The 23,596-nt window shown below is 41.0% G+C and overlaps 1 protein-coding gene across 1 annotated transcript; it reads left to right on the top strand.

Annotated features, from left to right (window-relative positions):
• The first annotated feature begins 451 nt into the window (after positions 1 to 451).
• On the top strand, positions 452 to 16,896 carry LOC131843051 (protein serrate). The gene is made up of 14 exons (XM_059191649.1): positions 452 to 520; positions 9,333 to 9,656; positions 10,131 to 10,185; positions 10,721 to 10,972; positions 11,317 to 11,377; positions 11,688 to 11,821; positions 12,038 to 12,388; positions 12,499 to 12,857; positions 13,594 to 13,726; positions 14,329 to 14,424; positions 14,705 to 15,199; positions 15,293 to 15,513; positions 15,891 to 16,229; positions 16,321 to 16,896. The coding sequence occupies exons 1-14, from the start codon at positions 452 to 454 to the stop codon at positions 16,894 to 16,896; spliced, it is 3,465 nt and encodes a 1,154-aa protein (XP_059047632.1).
• The last annotated feature ends 6,700 nt before the right edge of the window (positions 16,897 to 23,596 follow it).

Raw genomic sequence — 23,596 nt, forward strand, 5'->3', positions numbered from 1 at the left:
ACTTTGCGAGCGATCTCCCGCCCCCGAAGAGAGCACCGCGCAGAGAGAGTAGAGAGAGCGTACGGGGAGGGGGCGCGGGCCGCTGCACTCGCCGCGGATCGAGAACTGCACGCTGCACGCTGCAATAAAAATAAATCAGCGCTCGCGGGATTAAAAGGTCCGGGGCCCGGGGCCCGGGGCGGGGCGGGGCGGGGCGGGGCGGGGCCGGCGCGCGGCCGCGGGGGCGCCGCCGCCGGCAGTTCCATGTCGGGCAGCGCCACGAGCGCACGCGCCGCCAGTAGCGTGCAACGTGCAGCCAGAGCCGAGTGCAGTGTGCGGTGTGCGGTGTGTGGTGTGAGTGTGGCCGTGGATCGTAGTGCGGTGCCGGGGCCCGGAGCTGTGCGAGGGCCGCCTCCCCGCGGCGGCATGCGGCCGCGCGCGCCGCGCCGCCGCCCCGCGCTGCGCTGACCCCATGCGCCGAGCGCAGCCCGCGCGGCGCCCGCCGCTGCTGCTCGCGCTCGCCCTCGCCTGCCTGCTGCCGGTACTACACCACTATTACACCTACCACATCACCACATCCAATAACACGGGACCTCACGCTCACCAAATGTTCACATGTAGTGAACGACTGCTAAAATTCATTCGATATACGATCAGAAAAAACATCAGATTCGTGTGCGATTTAGTAATATAAAATGTAATGAAAATAAGAATCAAAGTTTTCTCGTCATGACAACAAATACACGTATAACTAGTGTCCAAAAATTGTAGGCATAGAAGTAGATGAATAAATTGTAATAATTAGTTACTAGTGATATAAGAACATAGGAACATAAACGGCAGAACGAGGACGTAACTCAAAGTTTAAGAGCTCCACTCTACCATTTTAGCTCAAAAAATCCAAATAACGAACAACAGAATAAAGAATATAAGTACCTATTTATTCTTTAAGGATTTCAAATAAAAATCCCTAAAAATACAAACGAAATCATATAAAACATTACGTCTACAAACACATTTTGCTACTTTTAGAGTTTCACAGAATTGTGTAGTTGGTGTCGCGTGTCGAATTTAAGTTACAAGTTGTAACTTAATATACTTTCTGTCCGCGTCCCAACAATTACTCGGTACTCGTAACTTGCGAGCGGAGCTGTCTCCTGCCGGGACTGCGGTGGCTGCACACTGTACACACAGTACATGGAACACTCTGGTACGTTCCCGTGCGTACGTGGCCATCATACTAATACACCCGCCTGTACTCGCTGACGTGAACCCCGCGCTCCTAGGCCGGTCCACCGAGTGATCGCTGCCACTAGAGCGGCCGATAAACACGATATAACGGCACTTCACGAATTAACATTAATTCAAATTTATCATTAAAATGTTGCAGATCATCAACAATTTCACGTTAAAATAAATTATTCAAATCAAATCAAATTATCTTTATTCATGTAGGTCTGTGGTCTAATGATCTAAGAACTGGCACTGACAAGAACTTAACTCTTGTTGTTTTCAAAGTGAGCTTGTACATATATATTTTTTTAAATACAATTATAGAGATTGTACCTGTACATTGCATCATTGTGAGAAGGTTTAGTATCAGTCAGCATAACCAGAACAGAATATTATTATTATTATATATTAATAACGAAACTAAAACATATATAACATACAGGAAGTCAGAAATTATTGGATTATGAACTAAAGTTATTTACAAATATCATACACAAGGTTCCAATTGGTAATATGTTTTCCTACTGTTCATCACAAGCGACATGTAAGTTCACAACACGAAAACTGTACGGAAAATAATGCTTTAGTATAAGTTTAAAAAACTTATTCATCTTGCGCATAATCTGAAAATTGACTGTATATGACGTATACTTATATGAGATAAACGGAACGGTAGACATCAATACAAATATTATATGATTATCAAATCACGTGTCATTGTAGACTATCTTTCACTTGTGAAGGGTATAAATATAGAGTTACATTATAGTCACGAGCAGGTCTATTGCTGAGATCTCAGTGGATTCATCGAACTTCATTAGTTACAGTTTCCATTTAAGTCATCATAATTGTATATTAAATATTGACACAGTATCACTATGGACATTTGTTTAAGTTTAATGAAATTACACAAAATACATAACTGATGTTGCTGCAAATATGAGCAGGCAGTAAGTTGTTAAAAATATATAGAATTTGGAAGTAAGTACTTAGTATATATGAAAAACAGTCTCGTGTCGGAAAAAAATAAAAATATCCTAACATTGTTCATGCTAATGGTATTTATTTAAATGATGCTGGGAGTTTGTCTCACGGTCAGATTAAAAAATAATGTTACATTAAGAGCCGTGAGTTTAAGATTTAAGATAATAATGTTAGTTCATCTTTAAAATTATACATAACTATTTAGTGATATGAAAAATATAACATATAACACTATGTAGCAATCAAATCACGACTCACGACACGTCGATACCTGACAGTGACAGTGACAGTGACGCCTGGCTATACAATCTATATTCAATTTAATTTATATATTTGATACAGTTACATTTTTTTTGATAACTAGCTTTTGCCCGCAGCTTTGCTCGCATTATTTTATCCCCTTAGAGGTGGAATTTATCAAAATCCTTTCTTAGGGGATGCCTACGTCATAGTAGTTTTGTGCATGCAAAGTTTCAGCCCGATCGGTTTAAAATTGACAAAGTTTCATACAAACTTTCATCCCCTATTTTAACCCCTTTTGGATAGAATTAATCAAAATCCTTTCTTAGCGGATGCCTGCGTCATAACATCTACCTGCATGCCAAATTTCAGCCCGATCCGTCCAGTGGTTTGTGCTGTGCGTTGATAGATCACTATGTCAGTCACCTTTGAGTTATATATATTTAGATTTATTACACACAGTCAATGTAAGTACGAGTGTACAGACCACGTCCGACCTGCTTATTACTATTATATATTCTCTAGGGCACAAAAATAAAAATAAATATATACTTAGCTTATATTTTATTAAAAAATTATAATATTAATTATTAAGTCACCATCCTGACATCGTAGATTTTATCTCTTACCAGTTTGTCAGAGTACTCGGGTGAATGACCTGTACTTATTATTTAAAACATGAGTAATTGTGAACATTATATTGTTGATATTCACTTCTGCCGGAGTCGCCTGTATCGTACACACAGTCCTCAGTGGCCGGGCCGGGCCGGGCCGGGCCAGTTCTTCATGTTTACTTTACTCACACTATTTAAATCTTGTTTTTACATCGAGTTTTGTCCCCTTTTAATACTGGCTATTAGTAGAAAGCATGATATATTATCATACATATGACATCAAGATATATACATACATTCGACGACCACGATGGGCTAGCGGTTGAGCACACGGCCTTACTTCCAATGGTCGCGGGTTCGATTACTCGCACATCACAAACATTATTAATTATTATTTGTATCGATCTGTGTGTTTTCTATTTATAATGTGTATCTATAGTATTTACTACAATAATATGTCTATATACTTGTATCAGTTATCTAGTACCCATAACACAAGCTTTAGCTGGCTTAACTTGGGTCTAGACGGCGCTGCGTGAATTGTCCTGAGATTATTATTATATTATTGTCACACATAGTATGTGTTATGTACGTATGTGACCATTACCTGCTAGTTGGCGACACTGTTCACTATTTAATAATTTGATTGAAATGATCATAAGAAATATTCGGCCGATTGCAGCGGGCCGTCGCGGCGTCGGCGTCGCGTCGCCGCCGCGTCGTGTGTGGATCGTTGATGTCTTTTGTACGGGAACACGGCGACTGAATGCGCTCGACAATTTCAACATTTTCTTATTACGTTATTGTGCGTGTCATGTGACGTCTCATTAATTTACTTATTGAAACAACAATTCAGTTTTACTATAACGATATAGTATCATAATATCACATGAAAATATATATGTTAAAGGTAAATTTCATTAGCAGATTAGACATTCACAATTTATAAAGAATATAAACATGTTAACCTTTTCCCTTTTTATATTATAATACATACAGTAGATATAACTGTATTAACATTAGATATAGTTTTCAATATATTATTTATTGGTTATATAATACGGAATCAATTAATATAAAAATCAGGCCTAAAACGAAGCCAATAAAGTCTTATATTATTCATCCAATATTCCAATCGGTGGTCTTTAGAACCTTTTGTGAGTGGTGTCGCGTATCTGATGGTCCCAATGAAAATCTGCGTGATATGACTTAGTTCTGCTACTGCGTGTATGTTGACTGCGAGTCTTAACTTGAGATTTTCAGCGTTACTTAACATTGAAGACGTACATTATTACAAAAATTATAGTTGTTATTGTCTAGTATTATTTTTTTATGTTCTTGAAATTATTTTAATAGAATAAAAATAATAGAAATAATCTTTATTCAAATAAACTTAATATAAGCACTTTTGAATAGTCACATTTTTTTATTCTACCACTCATTTGGAACACAGACTCATCACAAGAAGAATGAGCAAGAAACTTGTGTGCTGCTGCCGTGTGTTGCTCTTGTGTATTGTGCTTGTGTCATTTTGTATTATGGTTGAAAGTAATAGTTCACACTGACCAAATAATTTTAGTACATTTACGTAACTGTTTCCTGTATCTTCCTTTAAAAACTTATGCACGATACGACATGTATTTAATATTGCTGTTTTTTATATTACGATTTCGGTACTTATGTATTTCAAAACAAAGTTTATGATATAAATTATGATATTTGGCGTTGGATTCAAGACATGCAGGCTGTGTTGTAGATTCGTTGGTACTACACCTACACTGGACATCACCGGAGGGACGGTGCATGTTGCAAATTCTGATCACTTCTTCTTGAGCTCGGTGTATAATGTTTGTAATTTATGTTTACGTAAATTATAACAGATGCAGCGTATCTATCAAATATGCGAGTATAGAAAATTTATTATTATTATTCGATGTGTAATATGATGTGTAACAATTGTTTCCGCGTTGAGGCAGGTCTCAGGTCTAATGTACGACACGCTATGCACCAAAAAAAAACTCAAAGTTTTGCCTTATTTTTTGCATTTAGGTAATTATAGACTATAAAATAACTAACTCTAACAAAGAAATAAGTTTAAATAAATACTTAACTAGTAAAGATATAATTCTTTAAATAGCTATAAACAAAACTGAACCCACAAGTAATACGTCAATGATAAATGTGGTTATCGTTTGGATTCCCTTTGTTCAGTGCCGCTGTGACCGCACGAGGATCCCACAAACTGTATCACTCGCAGGCATTATTCCATAGTTCCTGGAATGTTTGGATACGCTTTTGTCATTATTTTTTTAATTTTTATACTTCTTACGTACGAAAAAAGTATGGAATAGTATGTTTATCATATAAGGTATATATTTTCCAAGATAACTTGATTATGACGTGAATAATAAATACATAGAAGATAAAGCAAACACGTTTTATATGATGCTGTAGTAAGTATATAAACGAGGACTACTTGAATGTATATATAAACTTACGATAGTATATATACAGTATGTATACAGAATCTGTAACAAAATATGTATATAGTAAATGGTCTTTTTATCCCATCACCGTGGTCAGACTTTGGTCTCACTATATTTATACGATCAATAGGACCAGACTTTTTTTTGTTTGTTAACATCATTACGCTTCATAACTTATAACTTTCGCTTTAACTGCCGGTCAACCGGATGGTATAAAACAAAAACTTTAATGGTTCACGTCAAAATACGTCACTCCTCACTAAGAACAATATCATACTATACATACATACATATTGACGTGTTTACTTATAGACATCATTCTATTCAGATGATTCTTATACACCTATTGAATTGTACCGAAGTGCAGGTTTGTAAGTAATCTATACATATAAATAAAATTGGAGTGTCTGTTTGGAATATGAAATAATCTCGCGGTGACGGTGTCACGTGTCAAGAGACACAAAATTATCTCTTTGTGCGATATAAGCGTAGTAGTGTAGTAGAGTGGGCGGCGCGTGTGGTGGGCGTGCGCGGCGGGGGGCGGGGGGCGGGGGGCGGGCGGCCCGGCCCCTCGCACCGCCCTCGTGGCCACTCACTGCACGCTGCACGCTGCACACTGCAGGCGGAGTGAAACATTCAGTTATTGCTTCATAGATGATATAAATTTCTAATAATTTACTCATTTCCGCAAATTGAAGGTTGCTACCCCGCGCGTCGAACAAAGTCACCCCCGCCAATGACCACTAGACATGTGTAGAAACAATATTACAGTAAAAAAGAAGCACCGTGCGTTTAGTGCAGGTACTACTCGCAGGTAGTTGTTTGTTTAACATGTTGCTTGTTGTCATTATTAAATTATATATTTATTAGCTATGGCTACGGTTTCACCTGCGTGCAATTTATAGCCTGTATGTTATTCTGATGTACGAGCTATATCACTGTAGAGTTTCATCAAAATCCGTTTAGTAGTTTTTATGTGAAAGAGTAACAAACATCCATACTTACAAAATACCGCATTTATTATATTATATATTAAGACTTAAATACTGAAACTGCCTTTATGTGTTTGTAGATCATAGAAAAAATATTATTACTTACTTAATTAGAATTTTTCTATCGCTTCACGCGTCTGTAACAGAATTTCATATTTCTGTTTTAATTTAACCAAATTACGTGAAATGAGTAAGGATATAATCAGTATATTTCAATGTTATCTTTTAAACGATACTTTCTAATAATAACTAAAAAGTTTCGTTCTTCACTTGAACTTATACGAGAACAGAAGTTCTTGGTATTGTATTCTAAAACAGTGAAATAAAATAATAGACTTTTTAAGATACAGTGTTGACATGACTGACTATAGATTATTATATTATTATATATAAAATATTATAAATCGGGTACAAAATAATTTAGTATACTATTAGATATATTATAGTTGTTACTAACTCTACAGTTAGTGGTAACATCTTTTTTGAAAGAAAAAACAGTTGTAGAGAAATGAAACGTACCCCGATAAGAGGGCTAGATGGGCCCGCAGTTAAACGGTTGCCTAACACCCAGGGGTGACAACCCTTGAGAAACATTGTAGCGCGGTGGTATCACCTCTCCATTGTAGCGTTATATATGTATGTGTATGATGTGATGAGGTGTCCCTATACAATATTATCATTGTAGAAGGTATTTATTGTACATTAGTAGTTTATTTGCTAGTGTGCTACATACATGGCTTATTAGTGACGTATACACTGGACACGGAGTCGGCAAGTGGACTAACTTTACACTCAACTTAAATCTTTGTTATCTGGAAAGGTATTACAGGCTGTGATCTCTAGAGATAACCTCGGCAGGTGGTTCGGTCCATAATTTGATGGTGCTCGGGAGGAAACTAAATATACATAACAGAATTTAAAAAAAACGTATTAAGTTTTGTTAATTATACAAAAAAATATCATCAAGTAGTAAAACAGTACATGTCATACAATGTTAAAGATCAATAAATTGTTGTGATAAGTTTTTGTAACAGCATAGGAAATATTTTCTAGAAATGCTGGAATGCTTTCCAATGCAATTGGGAGTTATTTTTTGTGAGAAATTATAGTTTGTTCACAACCATACAACCAACTGTAATATAAGTTGTAATTGGAAACCGGTTAACAAAACCCGAGTTGTCTCATCAACTTAAAATTCAGCGCCAACGATGAGAATCTTATGCTATTAGTCATGACAAGTGTATTAATGATTTATTTAGGAATAAATCGTGTAAATCAAACAAAGTACTATCACTTTTATAGAAGTAGTAATACTTCTATACTTATAAACAATAATTATTCTAAAGAATTAACTAACATAAATAACTGCCTCGAAAGTAATGCAAATACATGGAAGTCATTTAATATTTTTAAGTTAATCTAGCCTCAAATGAGTTAAAACAGCTTACGTATGAGTAATGAAATAGAAATAGAAATAGAAATAGAAATAATCTTTATTCAAATAAACTCATTACAAGCACTTTTGAATAGTCATAGTTTTGATTCTACCACTCATTCGCAATGCAGATTCACCACAAAAAGAATGAGCAAGAAACTTGTGTGTTGCTCTTTTTGAGTGCCTACTAATGAGTACCTACTATTGCCTAGTTTTTACTATATAATAATGGTTATAAAATTTATTGACTTTTATCTAGCCTTCTAAGGTTTTCTCTTCGTTCTGAAATTACAAGTGTTGTATATTAAAATTATGGTTACAATATTTCGTTATTTAAATATTTAATATTCAGCATCTATTATTATTTATAATGCTTTCTTATAAAATGTTACGTAAATTCATTGTCTAATAATTCATTTACGACCTCATTCTAATGTTATAAATACGAAAGTATATCTAAAATGCAGTCCATCTATGAAAAAACATACAGCCGTTTGTTTGTTTATTTGTATATATAATATTTATCTTAATTAAATTTGATGTGAATGTATACACGTATCGTATCACACAACAGATATAGGATATCCCTTACTACAGAGACCTACTGTCTCTGTAGTAAGGGATAGTAGTACCGGATCTGTAGAATAGTAATAATCTATGGCACTACATATAATAATTAAATATAAGACCTGTCCAAAACGACGGACACCAGTCTCATTATAGTATTATATAAATGGCTTACCTAATTATTATTAACAAATAAACTTTATAAAGAGATGACAGTATACAGTACACCTCGATTTATTTAATAATAGCACCTAAGGTTGTTTGAAAGTAAATGTAACCTCCACGCTGCTTGTAAACCTATTTATATCGGTCTGGCAGTGCCCGCGGTTTCGTCCTGGTTAAATTTGAATATATAAATAAAAAAAGTTTATATGTTATACTAATCCATAAGCTATATTACTGTAAAGTTTCATCAAAATTCCTTCAGTACTTTTTGCGTGAAAGAGCAACATTCATACTGACAAACTTTTCCATTTATAATATTACTAGCTTTTACACGCGTCTTCGCTAGCATTGAATCATTATTGGCTGCTAGATGGCGCTGCAAAGAAAAATGTTGATATTTTATTTTTTTGTTTTTTATAAAAAATGTTTTTTTTTAAATATAAAGTATCCTATGTTTATTCTAATACCTCCAAGAACATTTCATCATTTCATGATGATCGGTTCAGTAGTTTTTGCGTGGAAGCGTAACAAACATCCGTACTTTCACATTTATAATATTACTAATAATTAAGATGTAGATAAGATATTTCTAAACTTCAAGTAACTCATGTGCGTGTGTGTGTGTGTGTGTGTGCAGCTCGCGGCGGGGGCGGGCGTGTTCGAGCTGCAGATCCTCGAGTTCTCTAACTACCGGCTGGAGACGGCGTCGGGCGCGTGCTGCGGGGGCGGCGGCGGTGGCGGGGGCGGTGGGGGCGGTGGGGGCGGCGGGGGCGGCGGGGGCGCCCCGTGCGTGCACCCGTGCCGCACGCGCTTCGAGCTGTGCCTCAAGGAGTACCAGTCGGCGGCGGCGCCCGGCGCCTGCTCGTTCGGCCGCGCCTCCTCGCCCGTGCTCGGCACCGACTCCTTCACGCTCGCCGAGCCGCTCTACACGCTCGCGCTGCCATTCTCCTTCCGCTGGACGGTAAGTGCGAGCCAAGAAAGAGTCTCTATGTAACGGACACGGCAAACGAGCTGACCGCCCACCTCACGATAAGTCGCAACCGTCGCCTGTACACTGTACTGTGGCGCCTGGAATACCACGTATGAGTTGCCAGGACCGAGGACTAAGATGTTACTCAATGTCCTCTAATTTCACTGTCTTATCCCACCTGACAGCCAAGATATTACAATATAGCTGCCTAGCGGCTGAAACCACCTGGCCATGTAGACACGTTTTTGCAAAGTCTACGTTAGTTGTCCGCGATCACAACACTACCAACTTCACCGCGCGACATTCATTATCAATGGTTCCCGAGGTATTCAGCACTTATGTTTTAAGAATCAGTATACACAACACATGTTCAGAGATGATTTTTATGTTTGGTAGTCATCTAGCTGTGGTAGTCATAGTACATTAGTCTGTGTGTTGGTACTAATTCGATGGCAATTGTTACAGCGTTCGTTTACATTGATACTGCAGGCGTACGACGACCACGAGTACGCAGACCCCGGTGAGTTCATAACAAAATTCAAATTCAAAAATCAAAATCAAATTCATGTAGGAAGTTTTAGCCGCTTATGAACGTCAAATTTTTTACATTATAATTTTATTTTTATCTCTACAAATGTTATAATGAGATACACATTAGCAGTCTCAACTTGCCCTATTGAGAACTTTTATATGTAGGTACTAGAAAGTTGATACAACAAACTACCACAGTCTGTTCTTATTCTGTCTGAGAAAACATTCAAATGTCGTATAAAATACTTTCGCTATAAGTATGCTTATAAAATTGGAGAGTTTGTAAATGATAATAATGTTTTTGTAGAAAAATCTTAAAATTCATAGCGCTGACAATATTATATGATTGCACTAAGAATGAGTGCGTAGCGTATTACAATGTTGATATCGCATGCCTCTTGTTATTGCATAATTATTTATTATAAAAAAAGTTTATTCAAAAAACAACACACAAGTTTGTTGCTCATATTATTGTTGTGATAAATCTGTGAGTGTGAGTGTGAGTGTGCGTGTGGGCGGCGCAGAGGCGGCTCTGATCGAGGAGGCGTGGTGGTCGGGCATCGTGGAGCCGGGCGCGGAGTGGCACGCGCTGCGGCACGCGGGCGCGGCGGCGGCGGTGGCGTACCGCGTGCGCGTGCAGTGCCAGCCCAACTACTACAACACCACCTGCACCACCTTCTGCCGGCCGCGCGACGACAAGTTCGGACACTACGCCTGCTCCGCCGCCGGCGACAAGCGCTGCCTGCCCGGCTGGCGCGGAGACAACTGCGAGAGACGTGAGCACCCGCCGACACACAACACCAACACCAACACCAACACCAACACCAACACCAACACCAACACCAACACACGCCGACACTTCTCTGACACTTCTCTGGGACTCCAGACAGGAGTAGTAGTAGGATATTGATAACTAAATATCTCATTCAACTTCAATCATTTTTATATTGCCGCCGATTAAGTTTTGTTGTCGTTTCGTTTTAATTCTCAATAAATTTCAAATTCAATTGTCAGTATGTCATATATAACTGTATAAAACAATTTACTATCAAACACATTTAATATTTTGATTTAGATACGAGTAGTTATGCAAACTTAGATTACAATTCTTCTGTTGCAGCTGTATGCAAAGAGGGCTGTCACCCGACTCACGGGCGCTGCGACCGGCCCGGAGACTGCGAGTGAGTTCATAATCATGTTCATTACATTTATAACAATTATACACTGAAGTGGCGACAGACTGCAGGCAAGCCATGACATGTAAAGGCAATTGCAAATGCAAAATATTACAATTTTTCTCCAAAGAAGTATGTATTATAGCTGGTCAGTCGAGTACTGCCTGGTACTCTTCTAGACTTCATAGTGTCTCCTCATCTAAATATGTCACTGCCGCTTTGTATGCTATGTTTGGGTGCCAAATGATATATGCACATTGCTATATCATTAAGTATACTCGTATGGTGATCATTTTTCTTTTTTCATCGGTCGCAGCTGCCGGCCGGGGTGGCGCGGCGAACTGTGCTCCCAGTGTCAGCCGTACCCTGGCTGCAAGCACGGCTACTGCAACGGCTCCTCCTGGGATTGTACTTGCGACACCAACTGGGGAGGCATCCTCTGCGACCAAGGTACGTCCCATTTTTTGCATATTTACTACGAATAAACCTTCAAATGGCGAATCATCTCTAGAATTGGTTTTGGAATAAAAAACAGACATCACAAATTACTCAGGGTGCTTACACTCGGATAATTACATTTATCGACTAACATTTACGAATGGGTGTCGTATCATCGGCGAGCTCTCGGCTATAGCTAATGAATCGGTTCGTTCCGTTCCGTTTCAGACTTAAACTACTGCGGCACGCACGAGCCGTGCCAGCACGGCGGCACGTGCGAGAACACGGCGCCGGACCAGTACCTGTGCACGTGCGCCGAGGGCTTCTCGGGCGTGGACTGCGAGCGCGTGGACAACCCGTGCGCGCCGCAGCCGTGCGCGCACGGCGCGTGCTCGCTGGCGGGCGCGCCGCGCGGCTTCACGTGCGCGTGCGAGCGCGGCTGGGCGGGCGCGCTGTGCGACCGCGACGAGGACGACTGCGCCAGCGCGCCCTGCCGCCACGCCGCCGCCTGCCGCGACCGCCTCGCCGGCTACTCCTGCGAGTGCGCGCCCGGCTGGACCGGCGCCACCTGCGCCGACGGTGAGCCACCCCCCGACCCGCCCTACTCGTGTCGTGCGAGTGTGAGGGTCACCTCCTCACCTCAGCCTACGGTCCCAGTTCTCACGTGGTACCGTTCGCTCCGTCCGTAGACGTGGACGAGTGCGCCGCGAGCGGAGCGACCGAGGGCGCGGCGGGGCCGTGCGTGAACGCGGCCGCGTGCAACAACACCGCGGGCGGGTACGCCTGCACGTGCCTCGCGGGCTGGACCGGCCGCGACTGCGAGACCAACGTGGACGACTGCACGGGCCAGTGCCTCAACGGCGCCACCTGTATAGACCTCGTGGACGACTTCCACTGCGCGTGCGCCGCGGGGTACGCGGGCCGCACGTGCGCGCGCGACATCGACGACTGCGCCTCCCGGCCGTGCCGCAACGGCGGGGAGTGCGTGGACCTGCTCGACGCCTACCGCTGTATCTGCCCCGTCGGCTTCTCGGGCACCGACTGTGAGGTGACTGGTTTTATAAATTATTCTTATTTCATGATAAACATTGAAATGTTATTAACATCTGTATAACCACATGTTCAGGATCGAGACTCACTCGCACTAACCACTACTAACACGACTTCTGCTTTTTAGCTGTCTTCCTGTTTTGGACGCTACTGTCGGGTGAGTGATCTTCCTTGTCGATACTCTATACCTAATAAAATAGTATATCATAACTTCATTTATCGGAAAACTGAACCTAAGGTACAAATTATTTATGACCCCAAATTAGACTACGCCTGCATCGTAGGAGTCAAAACAAGTGAAACTAAATTTGTATCGGTGATCAGAGCTAAAACAATAATACTACTGCGTTATGGGTAGAGAGAAACTGAGAGAATAGTGTCTGAAGTATGCGATTATTTGAATGTTCCAAAACCGTAAATTTTACTCCGGTTTTTAACAGTTTCTTAGTATTCTCATATGTCCAGGACATCAGTAAACTATAGAGCCTTTTTTTACATTCATAACTGGCAATGTTTAATGTAACTCAATTTAGAAATTTGATTGTAAATATGTAGTAAGAAGATTTTTTTGTAACGTTAAGCAAAAGATGTTTTCACTTCTACAATAGGGCCTTATAATTTTAAAGGAGCTTGAAATTTTCAAATATGAATAGAGAGCACTTTGGTGTTTCATCATTGGTGTTTATGCGTATGCAGACTTATTAGACTATATAATGTTATATTTGTGTGGTAAGGACGACCGCGACCACTGCGCGGGCTCGCCGTGCGCCAACGGCGCCGCCTGCTACACCGCGCAGAGCGACTACTACTGCCACTGCGCACCCGGCTGGGCCGGCAAGAACTGCACGCAGCGGGCCGCCAGAGACCGTGAGCACACACTATACATATATATATCTACTCGTTACCTGTCTTATTTTGTATATATCACTAACATAGCCAATAGTCAGACGCGATGTCCAATGGCGAATCTTTAAGCGTTTTCACACCTCTTTATTGGCTTCGGATAGGTATTTATTTATTAGAATGGGATCGTGTTGGGATCTTTTAATAATATAATTGACCGGTACCATGATCGTTCCCCGTGCACCGGACAAGTGTGCAGTGCAGTGTATGTGTGTATGTGTAACGGCCGCGGGTCGTGTGTGCAGGCGCGGAGGAGTGCGCGGCGGCGGGCTGCGCGGGGGGCGGCGGCTGCGCGGACGGGGGCGCGCGCTGCGACAGAGGTCAGTGACACACGCACACACCGCACGAACGCACACACACAAGCACACACACACACACTCACACACCACGAGCACTCTGCGCAAAACCATTCGAATTCAATACCTATTCGTAATACTGTATCCATAGTTTGTTACACCTGCTTGAATCTCACAAAATTTTGTTATAGAATTTTCATTATTCGGAATTACGTTTGAAGTTGATAAGTAAGACTAGACAAAGACGTCTATTTTTTAATTTTCTTTCAGAAAAAAACAAGTGCGCCTCGAATCCATGTCACAACAACGCAACCTGTATCGACGGACCTGGAGACTACGCATGCGCGTGCCGCGACGGCTGGACAGGTGAGCTCATTTTATTTATGTTGTAAACAACCGTTACCTACTGTATAACGACTTACTTTTTCTTTAAATGAGATTACAAAAGATAATATTTTCGATTAAGAATGAAAAAAGTAAAATATGAGTAAAGATATTCTTTTACTACATTTCTAAAATTTCCTAAATTAAATATATTTGCTCTTATTAATTTCCTTAAAAACATCTGAGCGCAGCAATGTGCGGTAATAGCGAATCGAACTGTACCAGTTTTAGTTACATACCTACAAATATTACTGCTTTTCAGGGAAAACATGTGGCGTACATTTGGAGACGAACAATCAATGTATTGAGAAGCCGTGCGCGAACGGGGGCACGTGCGTGCCCGACGGCGAGCGGTGGCGCTGCGCGTGCGCCGCGGGCTGGGCGGGCGCCGCGTGCGAGGAGGCCGCGCCGGCCGCCGCGTGCGCGTGCGGGGCGGGCGGCGCGTGCGTGCCGGCGGCGGGGGCGGGGGCGGGCTGGGCGTGCGCGTGCCGCGAGGGCTGGACGGGCGCGCGCTGCGAGCGCGCCGTGGACGGGTGCGCGTCCGCGCCGTGCCGCAACGGCGGGCGCTGCGTGGGCGGCGCGGGGTGGTGGGCGTGCGAGTGCGCGGCGGGCTGGGCGGGCGCGGCGTGCGAGGCGGCCGCGCCCGCCGCCTGCTCGCCCCCCTGCCCGCCGCCCGCCGCCTGCGCCCCCGACGCCCGCGGCGCGCGCTGCGTGTGCCCGCCGCCGCCGCACCGCGCCTCGCGCCGCTGCCTCGAGCGTGAGTGTCGCGTCATCCTTCCACTGAACGTCGCAAATGATTAGCTCGCTTCGGTGATGTCGTATGGTTGACGCGCGCCTCTGTCCCCGGCAGTGATCGCGGGACTCGGCGTCGACGGGACCGACGACGGCGCCGACGGAGTCGAGGACTGGGGGGACGGCGGGCCGGGGGGCGCCTGCGGCTCCGACAACGGCACGTGGTGGTGGGGCTGCAACGCCTGCCGCTGCTCCGGCGGCGTCCCCGCCTGCACCCGCTTGTGGTGCGGGCTACCCGACTGCCTGGCGCCGAACACCCAACCTTGCCGCACCGATGAGGTAATATTTTATACTACAAGCGATCGTTCCTGACGGCCGGGAAAATTAAACTTAACTTTGACTTTCAACAGTGGGCGTACATAGTACCTACTCACTCGAGCCTTAATTATTTTATTCATAAACGATTTTTTAGCATCTCGTGCTTATTACTATATAAAAAAAGTGACTTTTTTTTATATAGTAATTTCTACCGTCCAGTTCGGCCACTTCAGTTAGTCAATGATGCAGTTATTTTTTTCTTGTTTTTTTTATCTTATTTTTTTTTTTGTTTAATCGCAAAAAAATCACACATTTGGAATACGAGCAGTTTAAATATGTAACGGTCGGGTCTCGTCGCTAGCTCTCTAGTACAGTGTATAACGTGCGCCGACGTGTAGGTGTGCGTGCCCGCGGCTCCGGCGCTGTGTCTGCGCGCGAGCTGTGCGCCGCTCGGAGAGTGCCGGCGCGTGGCGGGCCGCCGCGTGGAGCCCCCCGCGCTGCCCGCGCCCGCCGCCTGCTGGCCGGGAGCGCGCGGGGCTCCCCCGCCCGGCTGCGCGCGCGCACAGCTGCAGCTGGCGCGGGAGAGGCTGGCGCGCGGCGCGCACGTGGAGCGCGCGTGCCTCGCGCTGCGCCGCGCGCTCGCCGCCGCACTCGCCGCCCGCTCACCGCCCACACCACCGCTCGTGCTGCTCTGCGATCTCGCACCGGACGACGACGACGCCCTCGATCTCGCACTGGTACGTCAACCGAGCTCGCGTCCATAATTTTCTCGAATACTGCAAAAATTGGAACGTCTGGTAATCGAGAGTCGGTCATAATACGTTGCAGTGGGTCGGAGACGAAGACAGCTCGGAGAGCGACACCGACACGGAGGCCCTCGGGGCGGCCGTGCGTGCGCTCAGCGAGCTGGTGTCGCGTCGTCGCCTGGCGCAGCACGCGCTGCTGGGCGCGGCGCTGCGGCTGCGCGTGCCGCACGCGGCGCCGCCGGCGAGCTCCTCTCCGCCGCCGGCGGCGCAGGCTCCGGCGCCGGCCACGCTGCTGGCGCTGGGCGCGGCCGCGTCGCTGGCGCTGCTGGCGGCGGTGGCGGGCGCGGCGCTGCTGGTCCGGCGCCGGCGCGTGGCCGCCGCCGCCGAGCGCTCGCGGCGCTGCGACGAGGAGAAGTCCAACAACCTGCAGAACGAGGAGAACCTGCGGCGCTACGCGAACCCGCTGCGCGAGGAGCCGTGCGCGCGCCGGCCGCCGGACGAGCTGCCGCGCGCGCACTCGCTGTACAAGGCGCACAACGCGGACGCGCGCAACGACACGCCGCCGCGCGACAAGGAGCTCACCAAGCGCGCGCTGCCGCCGCCCGCGCCGCCGCCGCCGCGCCTCGCGCCGCCCGAGCGCCTCACCGTGCTCGTGTGACGCCGCCCGCCGCCGCCGCCGCCGCCGCCGTGTGATACTAGTGTAGTGTAGTCCGTTGTAGCCGAGTACTTAGCGCCGGCGCCGCGCCGCCCGACGCCCGCCGCCACCTATTTATTGCGTTAGAGTGATGTCGCGTTATGTAAATATGTATTATTGTAAATAATGTTAAAGAGTGTATTTTTTCTTTTTGTAAGTTTTATTGAGAGGTTAACTGAGGACGCGACTTATATTTTTGTAAAGGTTGTAATGTTAAATAAAATAAAAATGTTCGTTTTAATAAAACGCTGCCGATTTAGTGGTCGTTTCCGTTGCTGTATACACCATGATTAGCCTAATCCTTGTAAAATGTAGTACATTGTGAATCGCCTGAAGCTGAAGTCAAGTGTCGGTAGCAGTGAATAAAGTTTATCAATTATAAATAAATTTTGTGACTACTAATGCCAATAAAAGATAGATAGACTGCGTGAAAGATGCATATCATCTTTAAAGAAGAGTATGCTGAGGTGCGACGGCTGAAAGGAATTAATGGAAGATGACGTACTAAGCCCACCGCAAATAAAACTATATTAAACATGCAGACAACAACATTTATATAGACACATTCTATTACACATTAATGAATTCAAAATAACTTAACAGCTTTACAGGTACATAATCATCTAGCGGGCCCTAAACTGAGACAACTTATATTTATAATTATTTAATTATTTCGTTAAACATGTAACACTTTTACTCAAACTTGAACATGATACGGTATTAGATATGAAGCCCTAAACATGATAGTATTTAAATAATAAAAAGCAAGTTGCTGAAATATTTGGTATAAAGTCTAAAGGAACTAGTGTTAAAATAGGTGTTCTTCAGGGCTCTATTCTAGGTCCTGTTTTTTTAGAAAAGATAGTGAATCAACTTATTAATTATATGGACGAGGCAAATAGTGCTCTCTCTTCTGTTTTAAAATGGTCTACTGCTAATAAATATACCATTAGATGCAAATAAAACTAAATGTTTTAAATTTACAGTCCCCAATGTAAACCTATAAATTTTGTTGACAATACTGTATTTCTAGGTATCACATTAGATTCCAAGTTACAATGGGGTGTCCATATTTCAAAATTTGCGAGTCAAGTTCTGCCGCTTATGCGGTAAGAAGAATTAGACAATTAACATATGTGGTAACGGCTAAATTTGTCTACTTTAGCTATTTGCATTATAGCATTATGTCGTATTCCACTATTTAAATCAGGAGATAAATTGGAGCTAGGGAACTAAGACCGATACCTATTTGGCCAATTCTAAGTAAGGTATTTGAAAAGAGAATGTTAAATCAAATGTTACAACACTTCAGGGATAACGGACTGCTTCACAGCAATATGGTTTCACCGCTACCAGATCTACTACTGATGCATGTGTAGCGCTAATAACACATATTTGAATCATGGGAGAAGTCACAAGATGCACTCCAATTTTTTTATTACAGGAACATTATGGCATAAGAGATAATGAGCTAAAATTTAATCAAAATAATGAAAGTTTATCTAGAGGATAGGGTCCAAACTGTAGATATTGACCGTATAAAATCTAGGATTAAAATTAATGATTGAAATGATTAAATTCGTATAGTATATAGTATCGTATGTATAATCGTACAAATTGGACGTCAAAGTAATCAATTAGATGATGTAAATTGTGCTATCTCAGCTATATTATTATTATTGGAGAAAAATATTATTAAAGAAAACAACACGTATTGGTAGACATTAGTAAATATAGTAAAGTGACGATCAATGTAAAAATATTATAAACCAGTGAGGTTCCATGCTACCACAGTTATTCCTAATGATGATTTTTTTTTTTTTAGTAGTTATGACGTGAATTGCGTAGACATGCTCACTAAAATGTCCAGACATATGGCGGCATTATGGGGCGAGTCATTAGGCTCCCTAAAATATGGTCGAGCGCATTGATGGCTGGCTCGTCGTATTCGCACGTTTCAAATGTAAACTCAAAGATTATTTTAAATTACTGGAGTTGAGATGATGCTGCCGTCCCTATCAAACCAGCTCTGTGTATATAAATTAATTAAAAATCATAAATCTCTATGTTCAATAAATGTATCAAAAATTTAAGAAAGTTACCTATGATTGTGTTGTGACAGTTCTACCAAAAGGATTATAATATATCTGCGACCAAAACAATACAGATAAGTCGAACTTTCCTTATCAACTAAAAACAACTGGAACTTCATGCTTAATACAGCAAATTTTCATATAACATTGTATAATAAACAAAATAATTTCAAAGTAATCAAATCTGTCTAAATACTGATATTCTTCTGATATTCTATTATAACGTATTTTGCCGGAACCTTTGAAATTTAAATTTACATGTATACTGCCATCTATGAGCGAATAGTGAGATTACAACAGTGACAACTATATCAACCCAAGAATTAGACACTAGATCATTGAAGAATCACTAAACATTACACCAAAATCTACTAGAGGGCGCTGATTAATAGAAATTACTGGCCTCTGTCGTGACTAAATTGGTATGTTTTTTTTTTTTGTCCTTATTTGCAAAATGTCACTAAAGTGCGACAAATGCAGTATGGAGGTGAATAAAAGTTATATAATATGCGCCGACTGTGGGAAATTCTTTCCCTTGGAATGCACAAGTGTTAGAGAAAAAATGTTATTATCTTATGTCATCGGAAATTAAGAAAAAATGTACATTAATTTTGCTATTTGCTCTGTCTCCAGACAGTTCTTTTGAAGACTTAGAAGTGGACGAATTTTTTTTTTTTTAAAGTATACATGAAAATGACGAATATCTAACTTTTAGAAATAAAAAGGAACCTTCATCTTTACCTGATTTAACGACATCAACAATAAGCGACCTGCACTCAATAAATGAAAAAAAAACGTCATATAGTTTGAGAGACGATACCACTACCGAAAGAGAAATTGCGCTTTATGGAGTTGAAGGAAGAAATCACGAGATTACAAACAGAATTACAGATTGCGAATAATTAAATAGATAATTTAAAAATTATCATTATTATTTATATATTATAATTATAATAAAAAAAATATATACATATACACGAAAAGTATGGCTAAAGAAACGGAAATTATAATAAACTCTTCTGAAGACACTTAATAAGATGACTACGGAAACTCAAGAATTGAGGACAACTTCGCTATGCACCACTGAAAACAAAAACTAAAATAATAAGAAAAATTATTCTCTCAATATTTGAGACATCAGCAAAATAAAAATAAATAGATGAACAAGGAAGTTTTTTTTTTTTTTTTTTCGTGAACGAACGCGATGTGTAGATTGGCGAGGCGTATCTATGAGCTATGGAACGTTAGCTAGTGAAGTTTGTTTCAGTTTTGTTCAGTGTCAATTTACCGAAATACTCCATAATCCGAATTTTGCGGATATATGTTGTCGACTCGAAATCTATATATTTATATATATAAGACATATCTAGTATAAGACAATGTAAATATCTGTACAGCATACTAACATCATATTATGTTTACCGACATTTAAATATTCTTACGATGCTAATATTTATAATGGAAGAATTGAAATGTTCAATCATGTCCTTTATCGTGACAATTTAATTTACAAATACTGTTACATATTAGTAACTTAATTAAATTAATTTTGTTTTGTACAAAAACAAAAACACGGGAAACATGCATAGACTATACATTGTAATTTATAGTAATATCTATATTAGAACTATTACTAACAAATGAACTAATCTACAACCGTATTAATTAGTTCCACTATTGCACAACAGATGGCAAGTAAGGTAAATGTACACGTCGATATAGTTTCGTTTTGGACAATCAATATCCTCAATGGAGCAATTGGAAATACCTACGGTTTAGGTTTAGGTTTAGGTTTAGGTTTAGGTTTAGGTTTAGGTTTAGGTTTAGGTTTAGGTTTAGGTTTAGGTTTAGGTTTAGGTTTAGGTTTAGGTTTAGGTTTAGGTTTAGGTTTAGGTTTAGGTTTAGGTTTAGGTTTAGGTTTAGGTTTAGGTTTAGGTTTAGGTTTAGGTTTAGGTTTAGGTTTAGGTTTAGGTTTAGGTTTAGGTTTAGGTTTAGGTTTAGGTTTAGGTTTAGGTTTAGGTTTAGGTTTAGGTTTAGGTTTAGGTTTAGGTTTAGGTTTAGGTTTAGGTTTAGGTTTAGGTTTAGGTTTAGGTTTAGGTTTAGGTTTAGGTTTAGGTTTAGGTTTAGGTTTAGGTTTAGGTTTAGGTTTAGGTTTAGGTTTAGGTTTAGGTTTAGGTTTAGGTTTAGGTTTAGGTTTAGGTTTAGGTTTAGGTTTAGGTTTAGGTTTAGGTTTAGGTTTAGGTTTAGGTTTAGGTTTAGGTTTAGGTTTAGGTTTAGGTTTAGGTTTAGGTTTAGGTTTAGGTTTAGGTTTAGGTTTAGGTTTAGGTTTAGGTTTAGGTTTAGGTTTAGGTTTAGGTTTAGGTTTAGGTTTAGGTTTAGGTTTAGGTTTAGGTTTAGGTTTAGGTTTAGGTTTAGGTTTAGGTTTAGGTTTAGGTTTAGGTTTAGGTTTAGGTTTAGGTTTAGGTTTAGGTTTAGGTTTAGGTTTAGGTTTAGGTTTAGGTTTAGGTTTAGGTTTAGGTTTAGGTTTAGGTTTAGGTTTAGGTTTAGGTTTAGGTTTAGGTTTAGGTTTAGGTTTAGGTTTAGGTTTAGGTTTAGGTTTAGGTTTAGGTTTAGGTTTAGGTTAGGTTAGTTTAGGTTTAGGTTTAGGTTTAGGTTTAGGTTTAGGTTTAGGTTTAGGTTTAGGTTTAGGTTTAGGTTTAGGTTTAGGTTTAGGTTTAGGTTTAGGTTTAGGTTTAGGTTTAGGTTTAGGTTTAGGTTTAGGTTTAGGTTTAGGTTTAGGTTTAGGTTTAGGTTTAGGTTTAGGTTTAGGTTTAGGTTTAGGTTTAGGTTTAGGTTTAGGTTTAGGTTTAGGTTTAGGTTTAGGTTTAGGTTTAGGTTTAGGTTTAGGTTTAGGTTTAGGTTTAGGTTTAGGTTTAGGTTTAGGTTTAGGTTTAGGTTTAGGTTTAGGTTTAGGTTTAGGTTTAGGTTTAGGTTTAGGTTTAGGTTTAGGTTTAGGTTTAGGTTTAGGTTTAGGTTTAGGTTTAGGTTTAGGTTTAGGTTTAGGTTTAGGTTTAGGTTTAGGTTTAGGTTTAGGTTTAGGTTTAGGTTTAGGTTTAGGTTTAGGTTTAGGTTTAGGTTTAGGTTTAGGTTTAGGTTTAGGTTTAGGTTTAGGTTTAGGTTTAGGTTTAGGTTTAGGTTTAGGTTTAGGTTTAGGTTTAGGTTTAGGTTTAGGTTTAGGTTTAGGTTTAGGTTTAGGTTTAGGTTTAGGTTTAGGTTTAGGTTTAGGTTTAGGTTTAGGTTTAGGTTTAGGTTTAGGTTTAGGTTTAGGTTTAGGTTTAGGTTTAGGTTTAGGTTTAGGTTTAGGTTTAGGTTTAGGTTTAGGTTTAGGTTTAGGTTTAGGTTTAGGTTTAGGTTTAGGTTTAGGTTTAGGTTTAGGTTTAGGTTTAGGTTTAGGTTTAGGTTTAGGTTTAGGTTTAGGTTTAGGTTTAGGTTTAGGTTTAGGTTTAGGTTTAGGTTTAGGTTTAGGTTTAGGTTTAGGTTTAGGTTTAGGTTTAGGTTTAGGTTTAGGTTTAGGTTTAGGTTTAGGTTTAGGTTTAGGTTTAGGTTTAGGTTTAGGTTTAGGTTTAGGTTTAGGTTTAGGTTTAGGTTTAGGTTTAGGTTTAGGTTTAGGTTTAGGTTTAGGTTTAGGTTTAGGTTTAGGTTTAGGTTTAGGTTTAGGTTTAGGTTTAGGTTTAGGTTTAGGTTTAGGTTTAGGTTTAGGTTTAGGTTTAGGTTTAGGTTTAGGTTTAGGTTTAGGTTTAGGTTTAGGTTTAGGTTTAGGTTTAGGTTTAGGTTTAGGTTTAGGTTTAGGTTTAGGTTTAGGTTTAGGTTTAGGTTTAGGTTTAGGTTTAGGTTTAGGTTTAGGTTTAGGTTTAGGTTTAGGTTTAGGTTTAGGTTTAGGTTTAGGTTTAGGTTTAGGTTTAGGTTTAGGTTTAGGTTTAGGTTTAGGTTTAGGTTTAGGTTTAGGTTTAGGTTTAGGTTTAGGTTTAGGTTTAGGTTTAGGTTTTTAGGTTTAGGTTTAGGTTTAGGTTTAGGTTTAGGTTTAGGTTTAGGTTTAGGTTTAGGTTTAGGTTTAGGTTTAGGTTTAGGTTTAGGTTTAGGTTTAGGTTTAGGTTTAGGTTTAGGTTTAGGTTTAGGTTTAGGTTTAGGTTTAGGTTTAGGTTTAGGTTTAGGTTTAGGTTTAGGTTTAGGTTTAGGTTTAGGTTTAGGTTTAGGTTTAGGTTTAGGTTTAGGTTTAGGTTTAGGTTTAGGTTTAGGTTTAGGTTTAGGTTTAGGTTTAGGTTTAGGTTTAGGTTTAGGTTTAGGTTTAGGTTTAGGTTTAGGTTTAGGTTTAGGTTTAGGTTTAGGTTTAGGTTTAGGTTTAGGTTTAGGTTTAGGTTTAGGTTTAGGTTTAGGTTTAGGTTTAGGTTTAGGTTTAGGTTTAGGTTTAGGTTTAGGTTTAGGTTTAGGTTTAGGTTTAGGTTTAGGTTTAGGTTTAGGTTTAGGTTTAGGTTTAGGTTTAGGTTTTTAGGTTTAGGTTTAGGTTTAGGTTTAGGTTTAGGTTTAGGTTTAGG

Source organism: Achroia grisella, unplaced genomic scaffold, assembly GCF_030625045.1.
Source record: "Achroia grisella isolate CSIRO2021 unplaced genomic scaffold, CSIRO_AGI_Agris_v1 utg1086, whole genome shotgun sequence".
Lineage (NCBI taxonomy): Eukaryota > Metazoa > Arthropoda > Insecta > Lepidoptera > Pyralidae > Achroia > Achroia grisella.